Here is a 13,381-nt window from a genome sequence, read left to right on the forward strand (position 1 = left end):
GTTGCTATCATTAGATAATTTACAGTTTCCCATAGACTATATATAAAATATTAGGGCCACAGAGGTGAAAAAAACACAAGTCATAATATTGTAACCAGTTGTTTTAAAGGAGGACAGTTGTTAAAATGACAGATGTGGGGCATTTCGTGAAATTGTACTTCAGTATGGTTTCATAAACAAAGACATGCTGATGTGCCAGAATATTAAGTATCACATTGTCATAAGTATCAAAACTGTAAAAACAATATGTAGCTTTTCTGCAGAAAGAACCAGCCTCATAAATTTATGACTTTATCCTTTTTCTTCAGTGTGGCCCTAGTATTCTGTCATATAAACAAATACACATTCCATATGAATATAAAAACACAATGTGTAACATTATGTTCCTTTATTGAATAAGGACAAAACAAAGCAGGTAAACCATCAGCTCCTTTCGAAACTGAAGTCACAGTGACTCTACAAGATGGAAAGCACAGAATCCAAGCATATTATACAAAATGATACATACACATTCAAAGGTCTGTATATAACACACCCTGCATGTCTGCACACTAAAATAAATGCAGGACAAATCCATACACATCAACTGAACAGACAAATGAATGGATGCAGTAGCCTCCCTGCAGCCTTGTATTACACACAGTATACCGCACAAACATCATAAGAGGCCAAATTCGTCAAAAAACGAACCCAAAAAAAACCAAATTCCTCTGCCACCGCAGGACATATTTAACCAAAATTGAAAGCACACATACTAACTAAAATAATTCAACACATATTGGTCCCTCAGCAGCCGACCACTGTCGTCATCAGGGAAGATTGCCGGATTGTCCCAGTCCATGGCTGGTGGCACTCTGGGGGCCCTCTCCTTCCTCAGGCAGGCCACATTGTGGAGGACAGCACAAGCCACAGTAATATCACATGCCCTAACAGGGCTGACCCTTAATTTGTGAAGGCAGTGAAAGCGTGCCTTCAGGAGGCCAAAGGTCATTTCAACTCTGGCCCTGGTCCTGGCATGGGCATGGTTGTAGGCCTGCTGTGCTTCCTGGGGGTCTGTGAAAGGTGTCAGGAGAAAAGGCTGGCAGCCATACCCCCTGTCTCCCAGCAACACACCAGAGAATTCACCTGTCAACACAAAATCTCATCATTACTACCTCATAAACACAGTGACATTCTTGACACAGCCATGATGGTTATAAATAGGGGTTGTGTGGCTTACCTTGTGATAGGCACTGATAGATTTCAGAGGCCCGAAAGATTCTGGAGTCATGGACTGAGCCAGGCCATTTTGCCACAACATTGCTGATCACACAGTCAGCATTGCAGACCATCTGAAATCATAAGATGAGGAATATTACACCAATCAATGCACATCACTGGCAATGCAGAGTGTTCGTCAATGGACAATATCAAAAAGTTATGTTCACCTGAACATTAATGCTGTGAAAGGATTTCCTATTCACAAAATCAGCCTCATGGGCACCTGAGGGGGCTTTTATCCTTATGTGTGTGCAGTCCACTGCACCAATGACATTGGGGAAACCTGTCACACAAAGTAATGAGTATCCTACTATGTGTTAACAGTTGTCCTGTAATTTGTAGATCCTCTTACCTGCAATCCTATAGAACTCCTCTTTGATGTCAGAGTCTTCTGTGGCCAGGGAAGGAGATGAAGACATCTGCTAATGCTTTGATAGCCAGACACACACTCCTTATTGTGCGGCAAATTGTGGCCTTGTTCAGCTGTTCTGCATCCCCCACTGAGTACAGGAAGGCTCCACTAGCAAAAAAGCGCAAGGCCACACAAACCATTTGCTCCACACTCAGTGCATGGCTCCGTGCAGTGCGGTGCTTAATCCTGGGACCCAGTAGTCTGCATAGATACCTGATGCCATCTGCAGAAAACCTGTATCTTTCATATAGATGGTCATCAGGGAAGGCCAGTGGGTCCAACCGGTCCCTGAAGACCCTTTCTCGCCTGAAGGCTCTCCTCAGCACAAGTGCTTCTTCATCCAGCACATCTCGCACAAATGGGCATGCCATTGTCAGAGCAGAAAGGAACACACAATTTTGGGCCTTCATATAGGCTAGTGGCCACACCTGGTGCTGGGGGGGTGGGCAAAAGAGGGCGATGCCTTATAACGATGACTTGGTTGTACTGATTGCTGGGAAAATAAAAAAAAACTTAGAAAGATGCCACCGTCCTGTGTGCTCACAATAAGAGCTCATATGTCATGGCTCACTTGACTTTACGAGAATATACCAAATTTTTATTTTGAGCTGTGTCATCTTCTTGGAGCTGGGGGAGGAAAGAAAAATAATGATTAATACATTTGTGTTACAGTTAGCATACAGTGTACATTGAAGGCATATCTCACCTCCCTCTCAAGTTTTTTTATTTCAAGGTCCAGTTTCCTAATTGTCCTCTTTTTTATTTCGAACTCCAGTGCAAGATTTTCCATCTTTTTCTTCTTGTACTGAATGTCTATGTCTGCCAGTTCTATTTGGCGCCGGAGGTGGTTGCCATACAACTTTCTGATAGCTTGTGAGCTCTGAACACAATACAATTAGCGCAGCTGGAATTTGGCAGGATGTGGTGTCCTTTTATTAATGCGCACTATGTTGCCAGGCTGGTTTTCCCACTGTATAGCATCTGGGTCCTGTAAAAGAAATTAGATTTTTTGATTTTGATGAGGACTCCTCACCATTGTAGAGTAAATAGTACTTTCACAGTCTTAACATGATACCTCATGCCTTCTGGAATCCAGAGAGATGGTCTCCTCCTCATCATCGTCTCCATCATGTGCTGTTGCTGCTGCACTGGGGCCTTCACCCTATCACATTTAATCGGATTCATATTGAAGCTAGTAGACAAGACATGCCAGGCCTACAGTATGCCTTTGATGGAGTACTCACTGGATCAGCATCGTCTGGTGCTTGTGCTGGTGGCTCTAACAGGAACACAGTGCTGCCAGACACTGCAAGGCAATAGGTAAACCAAAGTCAGACGGTCCAAATTGATTCAATATGAATGTGGTTGTATCCCATGTAGAGATGGAAGGACATACCTTGAATGAAGCGGGTGGCATCTTGGGAGGAACCTATGCTCGTCTCTTTCCCCCCAGGGATCCCCTCTAAGACGGGCCTGCCTTTATTTAGCTCCAAGGCCATGTCCTCTGCTGGGGTAAGGTCAGCCTTTGGTGACCCACCACCCGTGCCTTGTCTGTGGGTATTCTTTTTCACTGCTAAAACAGTACAGACAATGTGTGAGCAGGCACCTTCTGGGTACAATATATGCTTGTGCTTTGTTAAATATTAGTCAGGGACCATACCATTCTGCAGAATGTTCTTGTATTTGATTTTGACCTGCTGCCATGTCCGTTTTGGCCCGTTCATGTTTAATCTATACACACACACACACACACACACACACACTTAATGGAGTCACACTGCAAAAAATTACTTGGTATTTTTGTCTTGTTTTCAGTAAAAATATCAAAATTTATCATAGCTTTATACAGTGTGATGGAGTTACTTTACACAATTTCACTCATATCTGCAGTGCATTTCAATAAAAAATTTAACCGTTTCATAATTACAGTACAACTGCATTTTTGGAGATGTGAATTAAATATTTGAATTGTAATTGTGATGTTTCAGCGGAGCGGTGAGTGTGTAATTGTGCACTACTTACGCATTCAGGCGGTCTGCAATACTTTGCCACGCTTTTTCTCTTTGCTTTATCACTGTGGCGGTGTTGCCTTTCTTCTTAATTATATCTTTTACCTCCTCGTATGCCTCCATGAGGATTTGTGCTTCCGACGGGGAAAAGTACGCGGCTCTAGTTGCCATGGTAAATCAGTTAATCTGTGATCTGTGGCGGGGTCTATTTGAGTGAGCCGTGAGCGCGCACCTATCCAGGATTGGTTTCACCTGGCTTAATGAATCCGTGTCTGCTCATCCTGGCTTGGTCTTTGTGCAACCAATTAAGCCTGGACGCACATGTTTTGGCTTCATTGAGCTCAGCTGAGTCATTTATCCCGGATGTCTTAATTCTACTTTTGTGCAACAGGCCCCCGTTTTCATTTTCCTCAAAACATTTTTTATTATATTGAAGGAGTGCATTTGATTTGAAGGCCTGCACAAGCGGAGTTTGGTGCGAGAGACCCGATGACGTCTATCTACGCATGCGCTTAGCTAGCCAAAGTCGCCATGACGTCCCCTACAAAAGGGATCGGGGATTTCTATTGGAGAAGCAGTTTCTTCCTATCTTCATTACTGTACTGTCTTTGATGTAACGTTTGTGAAAATGTTTAATTCCGTGACACAAAATTCAAACCAATGATGCAAACATTGCATCCGTTTGGGTCCATAAATGCCAAATAGTTTGCGCATTTAGTGCAAGTGTGTACGACGCCTCTTCACCAAATAATTCTGTACAAATTGTAGTTTGACTTACATTTTACAATGACATTTTAGTCATTTAGCAGACGCTCTCATCCAGAGCGATTTACAGGAGCAATTATGGTTAAATGCTTTGCTCAAGTGCACATTTTTCAGATTTTTCACCTAGTGTGCTCGGGGATTCGAATTAGCAACCATTCGGTTACTGGCACAACGCTCTTAAACGCTAGGCTATCTGCCGCCCCTCTTTACGGTAGTTACGAGTTACCACAGACGCAAGTCATAAACCACGCCCATTTCTAAAATGTATCATCTTAAAACATGATTTTAAAACAAAACTGAATCCTAACCTTAACCACACTGCTAACCTTATGCCTAACCTTAAATTAAGAGCAAAAAGTAAATGTTAAGTTTTCTTGAATTTTTACAAAATAGCTCATTTAGATTTTGTGGCTGTAGTAACTAGTGACAGCACCAACTTTTCTTTGCCTTTCGTATTAGCTACATTATCCACTTTCCTCTGCTTTTGCATGACAAAAAATGCACATTAAGAAGTACAAGCAAAGATATTAGAGGAAGGCTTCTATACGGTCTCTGGTACATGTAACTTGCATACAGAAACACATTCATCATGCAGTCACAGTTCAAAATATTGCAATTTTATTAAAACAATACAAAGAGTAAATATATACAGTACCATTCAAAAGTTTGGACACACCGAGTCATTCAAAGGTTTTTCTTTATTTTGACTATTTTCTACATTGTAGGGTAATAGTGAATACATCATATCTATGAAATAACACATACTGAACCATGAGGTAACCAAAAAAGTGTTTAATATTATATATTTGAGATTCTTCAAAGTAGCCACCCTTTGATGACAGCTTTACACACTCTTAGCATTCTCTCAACCAGCTTCATGAGGTAGTCACCTGGAGCGCATTTCAATTAACAAGTGTGCCTTGATAAAAGTTCATCTGTGGAATTTCTTTCTTCTTAATGTGTTTGAGCCAATCAATTGTGTTGTGACAAGGTAGTGGTGGTATACAGAAGATAGCCCTATTTGGTAAAATACCAAGTCCATATTATGGCAAGAACAGCTCAAATAATCAAAGAGGAACAACAGTCCATCATTACTTTAAGACATGAATGTCAGTCCATCTGGAAAAGTTTGAAAGTTTCTTCAAGTGCAGTCGCAAAAACAATCAAGCGCTATGATGAAACTGGCCCTCATGAGGACTGCTACAGGAAAGGAGGACCCAGAGTTACCTCTGCCGAAGAGGATAAGTTCATTAGAGTTACCAGCCTCAGAAATTGCAGCCCAAATAAATGCTTCACAAAGTTCAAGTAACAGACATATCTCAACATTAACTGTTCAGAGGAGAATGCGTGAATCAGGCCTTCATGGTCGAGTTGCTGCAAAGAAACCACTATTAAAGGACACCAATAATAAGAAGAGACTTGCTTGCCAAGAAACACGAGCAATGGACATTAGACTGGTGGAATTCTGTCCTTTGGTCTGATGAGTCCAAATTTGAGATTTTTGGTTCCAATTGCTGTGTCTTTGTGAAATGCAGAGTAGGTGAACGGATGCTCTCCGCATGTGTGGTTCCCACCGTGAAGCATGGAGGAGGTGTGGTGGTGCTTTGCTGGTGACAATGTCAGTGATTTATTTAGAATTCAATGCACACTTAACCAGCATGCCTACCACAGCATTCTGCAGCGATACTCTATCTCATCTGGTTTGCGCTTAGTGGACAATGACACACCTCCAGGCTGTTTAAGGGCTATTTGACCAAGACGGAGAGTGATGGAGTGCTGCATCAGATGACCTGGCCTCCACAATCATCCAATCTCAACCCAATTGAGATGGTTTGGGATGAGTTGGACCGCAGGGTGAAGGAAAAGCAGCCAACAAGTGCTCAGCATACATGTGGGGACTCCTTCAAGACTGTTGGAAAAGTATTCCAGGTGAAGCTGGTTGAGAGAATGCCAAGTGTGTGCAAAGCTGTCATCAAGGCAAAGGGTGGCTACTTTGATTTGTTTAACACTTTTGCTGCTTACTACATGATTCCATATGTGTTATTTCATAGTTTCGATGTTTTCACTATTATTCTACAATGTAGAAAATAGTCAAAATAAAGAAAAACCCTAGAATGATTAGGTGTCCAATCTTTTGACTGGTACTCTACATCATTTCAACAAAATTATTATTTCAATTGATTTAATAATTCTAATATTTTTGTTAAGGAAAGTAAACTAGCCTATGTTTCTGAAGGACCTTGCCATGTCCCCCAGCCACTCCTCTGCCCCCCCCCCCCCCCCCTGTCACATCCCATCCGTGTCAGTGTTGTCGCTTCCACTGCTGTTGTCCAGGACACAAGGTTTGCATTCCTTGCATGTGGCCTTTGACCTCCTAAGGGCACGTTTCCTGTTGTTAAGGAATTAAATCATTATAGTACCGTTCAAAAGTTTGGGGTCACTTAGAAATATCCTTGTTTTTTAAAGAAAAGCACATTTTTTGTCCATTAAAATAACATCAAATATGATCAGAAATACAGTGTAGACATCGTTAACGTTGTAAATGACGATTGTAGCTGGAAACGGCAAATTTTCAAAGGAATATCTACATAGGCGTACAGAGGCCCATTATCAGCAACCATCACTCCTGTGTTCCAATGGCACGTGATTTTAAAAGGCTAATTTATCATTAAAAAACCCTTTTGCAATTATGTTAGCACAACTGAAAACTGTTGTTCTGATTAAAGAAGCAATAAAACTGTCCTTCTTTAGAATAGTTGAGTATCTGGAATAAAGAAGTAATAAAACTGTCTTTCTTTAGAATAGTTGAGTATCTGGAGCAACAGTATTTGTGGGTTCGATTACATGCTCAAAATGGCCAGAAACAAAGAACTTTCTTCTGACACTCGTCAGTCTATTCTTGTTCTGAGAAATGAAGGCTATTTCATATGAGAAATTGCCAAGAAACTAAAGATCTCGTACAACGCTGTGTACTACTCCCTTCACAGAACCGCACAAACTGTCTCTAACCAGGATAGAAAGAGGAGTGGGAGGCCCCGGTGCACAACTGAGCAAGAGGACAAGTACATTAGAGTGTCTAGTTCGAGAAACAGACGCTTCACAGGTCCTTAAATGGCAGCTTCATTAAATAGTACCCGCAAAACACAAGTCTCAACGTCAACAGTGAAGAGGTGACTCTGGGATGCTGGCCTTCTAGGCAGAGTTCTTCTGTCAAGTGTCTGTGTTTTTTGCCCATCTTAATCTTTTCTTTTTATTATCCAGTCTGAGATATGGATTTTTCTTTGCAACTCTGCCAATTTTTTTTTGCTTTTCTTTCAAAAACAAGGACATTTCTAAGTGACCCCAAACTTTTGAACGGTAGTGTGTGTATATATATATATATATATTATTTTTTTTTACACAGAACAGGATAACGCAAGCAGCAGAAAAGTCACTTTACATCACTCCCATACATAACCCATTGCAAGGCATAGCAGTTTTACCCCTATGGAGACAATTTATGACAATTTATGACAAAATACAGATACTGCATTTTCAGTAAATGTCCTTATGTGGTGTTCTCTAAAACATATAAACTTGCCAACCTTCTGTAGTAGAAGTTACCCCTCTCGCTGAGCTTGCTGCAGTCTGAGGGCTCATCCTCTGATAAAGACCTTTCCTGTCACGTGGAGCAAAGAAAAATACATATACAATACACAGTAACCATAAACTTCATATTCTTTTCCTTTTTAAACTGAAATATGATTTTCTTGGGGCTAAAATGTGAAATGTGTTCAATGCAGATAATTGAGGTTCAGTTGATGTTACTAATATAACAAGTGGCTTATTATATAATAAGAAAACCTCACAACCCCAGGCCAGCCACATGTGACCTAGTCAAGAGAAACAATTGAAGGTACTTACTCCTGAGATATTATCCTCTGGGGACACTTCTGCACACAATGGGTGGACTTGCAAAGCAATGCACACATCATACTCCCCCGATGTCTGACATTGCAGGTCCCCATTAGTAGCTGTGATAAAGATTTTTTTAAATGTAGTTAACAACATAGAATGCTGGGAGTTCAAAATGCATGGTGAAATCATATATCAAGGCTAAGCTTATGATTACCATGAACACAAAAAGTATAACTTTTCTGATCATTGTTGAATTTTGTTGTTGTTGTGATTATTTGTCACTTGTCATAGACTTCTTGCCTTCGGTTAATGTATCTCTGCAGTCTTCCTCACTGGTCTGGCTTTTCTGTTGCAGAGAACACACAGAAAGAGAACACTCAATAAAGTGGGTTGCAGAGACAAGAAAACACGAGCTGCCAAGTGGATGGATCATTGCAGGTCATTTGTAATAGAGGAAACACAGAGAGGTCAAAAGTAGAAGTAGAATTATTCAGATCCCTGAACATTGCAAACATAATGATACTGCATAGACAACATTTGTTGTAAATCAGGAAGCAAATTACATTTACAATATCATCAAGGAAGCATTCTCAAAATATGACACCTGAGAGGGAAACCATAAATCGATATAAATACATTTCCAAAATCAATAGAATATCCTACGCTATCCTTTATAAACATAAAAAAAACAGAAACAAAGGCGAATTAAGATAGAAAAAAGGCTAGCAATGCTAGCAATGCCAGTTCAGTGATTCTGATGACATGTTTTATGTTTGAGTTAAAAGACAGATCTAAATGGAAGTGGTTGGTGGAATCCATTCTCACATCATGTGGGGAGCAGGTGTTAATGTGAAGCCTGGTCTGTAGAGCCATAACCTCTGCCTCAGTCCGGAACAACTGGACCTGCAGCTCATCACAGCGCTCACCCAGCTCCCGAATCTGCTTCCGGTACTGGTCCTTCTCCTGGAGGCTCCGTGAATTCTCCTGGTGGTACTCCTCTCGAGAGGCGATGGCCTACCGCAAAACAAAAGCTTTGGTTTGCTTTGCTGTAATGGTTTATATGAAACAAATGGCAAATGGTGCGGATGAGCTTCTGATCACAACCACACACTTTTTCATTTTTAGCAAATAGAAGTCACCTCTTCTGGATGAAAGAAATAAGCAGTATGGGGTGAATCCTAACCTTCACTGATGATGAATTTTCACTTTGATGTAATTTGGAGACCAAGTAAAGGGGAAGATAGGATTTCCCAAGACAGTGAGGTCCAAGAATCACAGTCCTAAAATCACACCATGATCACCTTGTCTCTCTCCCTGATAACCTCATCCATCTGTTTCAGGATGTCCTCCATTCGGTCACGATACATTTTTGCATCTTTCTTTAATGTTGTGCACTTCAACTCAAGAACCTCCTTCGCCTCCAAGTACTGCAAGAACAAATCAAACCTATATATTACAATTGGAACACCATAACTTGTGACATTGGAAGAGACCACTTGAACAATTTAACTTTGCACAATCAGCTATTCCAATGAATGAGGAACACGCTTGGGCAGATTACAAAAATAAGGAAATATATTCATCCTGATGCTCAAGATCATAATTTTTGAGGAAATAATATAATTTGTTTGGAATTTTTTGTTCCTCTTGCACTTGTGTTGAAAGAGCAGTTGAATAGCTTATATTTTAGAAATGCAAGGTTAGTAATTAGTAGTCTTCTCCTACAGCTATTCCCTAAGCAGTGCTCAGTGCATCAGGCCGTGATGTGTACCCGATTCCGTAGTGCCTCAGCATCGTGCAGATCTCTGCGTAGGTTGTAGATGTTGTTGACCAGCTCCTGGTGCTGAGCCTGAGAGTGCTGCTTGTAGTCCTCCAGACTCTCAGCGCTCAGCTTCTCTTGATCCAAGGGGGCTGGAGCTGTCCCCTGCTGGAAGATATAGATGAATCCTGTCACACTACTCACTCAATCCAATACATTTTTTACACTACCGTACCAACATGAACAGTAACTGTGCTGGCTCATGTTCTTTTCACGTTGTCCTTTTGAGCACAGTTCCAACAAACTATAGTGGATGCCTAACCAAGCCAGCACAACTTGGCTCGGCTTGGATAGGTAATAAAAAATGGAACAATTCTGCGTCTGAACAATCACTTTATTTGTGAAGACATTTTTCTTGTGGTGCACAAAATGCCACTCCTAGCTATTATTCCAAAATGTGTCCAGTGCAGGCAGTGCAGTGTCCTTTTTATTTCACTGCATATCTAAACATTTACTGAGAAATGATCACTGAAACAACATCCCACTCCTAGCTGTTATTCCATTTTTTTTTTAAATTGTTGTCGACTGACTTTGTGCTGTTCTATGATGAATGTCTCAACATGTCTGGCTACAGAGGTCTTTCTATACTTAAAATGTAAACAAATAGTTAGTGGTTTGGTCATGAGTTGATGTGTTTGGGTTTGCCAGAGCTGTAACCCCCCCCCCCCCCCCCCCCCCCCATACCTGAGCTGAGCTCTCCAGCTCCTGGATGCGCACTGTGAGCAGATCGTTGTCTCTCTGGAGCTGCCAAATCACGTCCTGACTGGGTCTCTTCTCAATGGCATTCTTCAGGTTCACAGTTTGCTTGCGTTGGATTTTCGAGTCACTCTCTGCCTTCATCAGGCTGTGCTTCAGCTTTTCTATCTAGTGATCAATGAAAATCCCATCAAAACTGTTTTCGTTGTTGCCGATTGACTTTATGTTGTTCTATAACAAATGTCTCCACAGGTCGGACTACAGAGGTTTTTCTATACTGAATGTAAACCAATAGTTATTGCTTTTGTCATAAGTTGATGTGTTTGGGTTTGCCAGAACTGCATATCTCACCTCTAACTGCAGATCCCGGTTGGACATGAGAGCACTATTCTTCTCTTCGCTCAGCTTGGTTATGTTATGCATCAGGCTGTAGTTCTCATCCTTCAGGTGGCATACCACCTCCCATTGCTGGTCCCTCTCCTCCCTCATACACTGCACGCGCTCCTGCTGCTTCCGCAGCTCCCTCTCCTTAACCTGCTGCTGCCGTAAGGCGTCCTCCTGCGTGGCTGCAGCCCAAGTGGCCTCTTGTCTGCGCCGGCGTTCTTCCTGCAGGCCCTTCTGCAGACGTGTGACTTCACTCATCAAGAACTGAGTCAGTCCTGACTCACCCACCGTGTCTATGACGTCAGAGAGGACAGGATGTTTTGTTTTTAGGATCAATTCCATTGTCATAGACACCAGCACTTTGAAAGATCCTGCCAAAAGATTCTACCTACAGTATATCTTACACAAATACCTACAAGCTTGCATAATAGACACACAACATGTCTATAGAAACACGTCATGTTGTATAGCTACTCACCAACTAGTACAGAAAAGACCCGGGCAGGTTCTTTGCCAGTAATTTTGCGATACAATCGAGGATAGTCCAGCTCCAAGCTCTCGAGGAATGTCACATAGCCTTTGAGTCCAGTTCTTTGAAGAATATCCAATAGTACACCTGTGAACATGGAACTGAGGTTTATAAATAAGGTACTGGCATGAATTTCAGGAGAATGTGGGCACATTCCAGGTCATATTTATTTAGCAGATTATCACATCTCTTAATGCCTCAATTGATATATAGCAATCTTCTGAGAAGCAGTGTGCCTGCAATACAAACCTGGAATTCAACCAAATTATTGTAGTTCAAAGTAGAAAGTGTAACACTTGACCCTTTGTTTGCTCTATAACCTGAAATAGAGGACAGTGCCTTACCTACTTTGCGTTGGCGGATGACCAGACTGGGGTCATTGAATATCTGCTCCTCATCCTCACTGCTTAACACCTTACAATGACGCAAGTAAGGAGTGATTCGCGACGGCTCAATGGTCTTTATCAGCAGCAGTCTGTAATCATCCAGCTGGACCCAGCACTGCTCATCCTCCATATCTGACACACTCTGACTGTCAGTCATGATTGTTTCAGTGTCACTGTACGTTCAACAACTCCTTCACTAAGGGCTTATCAACTGGGAGCAAAATCTAGATGGTTAAGTGGTTCCAATCCAAATGTGGAACTGTTATGTGGAAATACTGTTTTATGACACAAGAGTCAAGTTCCTTTTTGTAGAAGTCATTTCAGTTTTTTCATTTCCCCCATTTTGTGCCAGTGTGCCGAGACAAACTCTCCAAGAAAATAATGTGCAATTGTCACTGTGACAACAGTAGTGCCTTCTTGAGTGGTTGTGAATAATATTTTATTCTCAATAAACAAACACCAAATAATGGAGTGACTAGAGTGATAAGAGTATTGGCAGTAGTACACACCTCTTGTTTAAGGACTGTGAGGCAATGACTCAATCACTTCCTTCCCTCATTTATAAAAATAAAAAAAAACAGTTCTGCTGATGAAACAGTATTACACCGACTTGATTACTGTAGTTTCTAAAGTTAAGGTACAATATATTTTCATTGTAAAAATTATAGAAAACAGGATACTCGCCCATCAGGGAGAATTTTGTTTATAAATATTTGTTTGAGTATTGACTGGTTTATATACACACACAATGTAATATTAATCCATTTAACCAGGGTTGCAAAATTCCAGTAACTTTCCCAAAAGTCCCAGCTTTTCCAGAAATTGTGGTTTGAGAATTCACAAAATTCTGTTTATTCTGTCTTGATTCTGAAAATCTTTCAACCAGGACTTCTGGAAAACCTGACGATTTTGGGAAAGTTACCAGAATTTTGCATCACTCATGAAACTGCATAATCCTTTGGGCTAATAAATATTTGAATCCTTAGTTTGAGTCTAATAAACTTTTGCATCCTGGCTAATAAACATTTATTCACAGGTAAAGTTCACCACTTTGAGGACATTTCTGCCCAAAAATAAAACAGTGACAGAATATAATGAGTTTTATAGCTAGTATTTTCTGCACAGAGTTGAACTATTATGCACCATGAAAATGTCACCCTCGGTGACCACTATGTGGTCTGCAAAAAAAACTGGTTGTTGAGAGTCAATCTGACCAATGTGCTC

The 13,381-nt window shown here is 41.1% G+C and overlaps 1 protein-coding gene and 1 pseudogene across 3 annotated transcripts; both read right to left on the minus strand.

The window, feature by feature from the left end:
- Positions 1-868: 868 nt before the first annotated feature.
- On the minus strand, positions 869-2,043 carry LOC116362058 (putative nuclease HARBI1; annotated as a pseudogene).
- Positions 2,044-6,527: 4,484 nt separating this feature from the next.
- card9 (caspase recruitment domain family, member 9) lies at positions 6,528-12,393 on the minus strand. Of its 3 annotated transcripts, none has more exons than XM_031817951.1 (11): positions 12,116-12,393; positions 11,721-11,858; positions 11,210-11,535; positions 10,847-11,026; positions 10,115-10,270; positions 9,645-9,770; positions 9,169-9,357; positions 8,644-8,689; positions 8,350-8,459; positions 8,031-8,104; positions 6,528-6,835 (listed from the first exon to the last, which is right to left on the minus strand). In XM_031817951.1, exons 1-11 carry the CDS (start codon positions 12,312-12,314, stop codon positions 6,733-6,735), a joined length of 1,647 nt encoding a protein of 548 aa, XP_031673811.1. In that variant the 5' UTR covers positions 12,315-12,393; the 3' UTR covers positions 6,528-6,732. The 3 variants fall into 3 exon arrangements, 2 of the variants coding, with proteins under 2 accessions (XP_031673811.1, XP_020317940.1); XM_020462351.2 differs by having other exon boundaries at positions 6,733-6,835; positions 10,115-10,267; positions 12,116-12,314; XR_004208087.1 differs by lacking the exons at positions 6,528-6,835; positions 8,031-8,104 and having other exon boundaries at positions 8,345-8,459; positions 8,558-8,689.
- Between the last annotated feature and the right edge of the window lie 988 nt (positions 12,394-13,381).

Source organism: Oncorhynchus kisutch, linkage group LG3, assembly GCF_002021735.2.
Source record: "Oncorhynchus kisutch isolate 150728-3 linkage group LG3, Okis_V2, whole genome shotgun sequence".
Classification (NCBI taxonomy): Eukaryota; Metazoa; Chordata; class Actinopteri; order Salmoniformes; family Salmonidae; genus Oncorhynchus; species Oncorhynchus kisutch.

Coding starts and splice junctions, on each gene's coding strand:
- card9 (XM_031817951.1), bottom strand. CDS start 12,314: ATGACTGACAGTCAGAGTGTGTCAGATATGGAGGATGAGCAGTGCTGG. Junction 10,271..10,846: donor AGCTGGAGAGCTCAGCTCAG/GTATGGGGGGGG, acceptor TATATCTTCCAG/CAGGGGACAGCTCCAGCCCC. Junction 9,358..9,644: donor TTATCAGGGAGAGAGACAAG/GTGATCATGGTG, acceptor GTTTTGCGGTAG/GCCATCGCCTCTCGAGAGGA.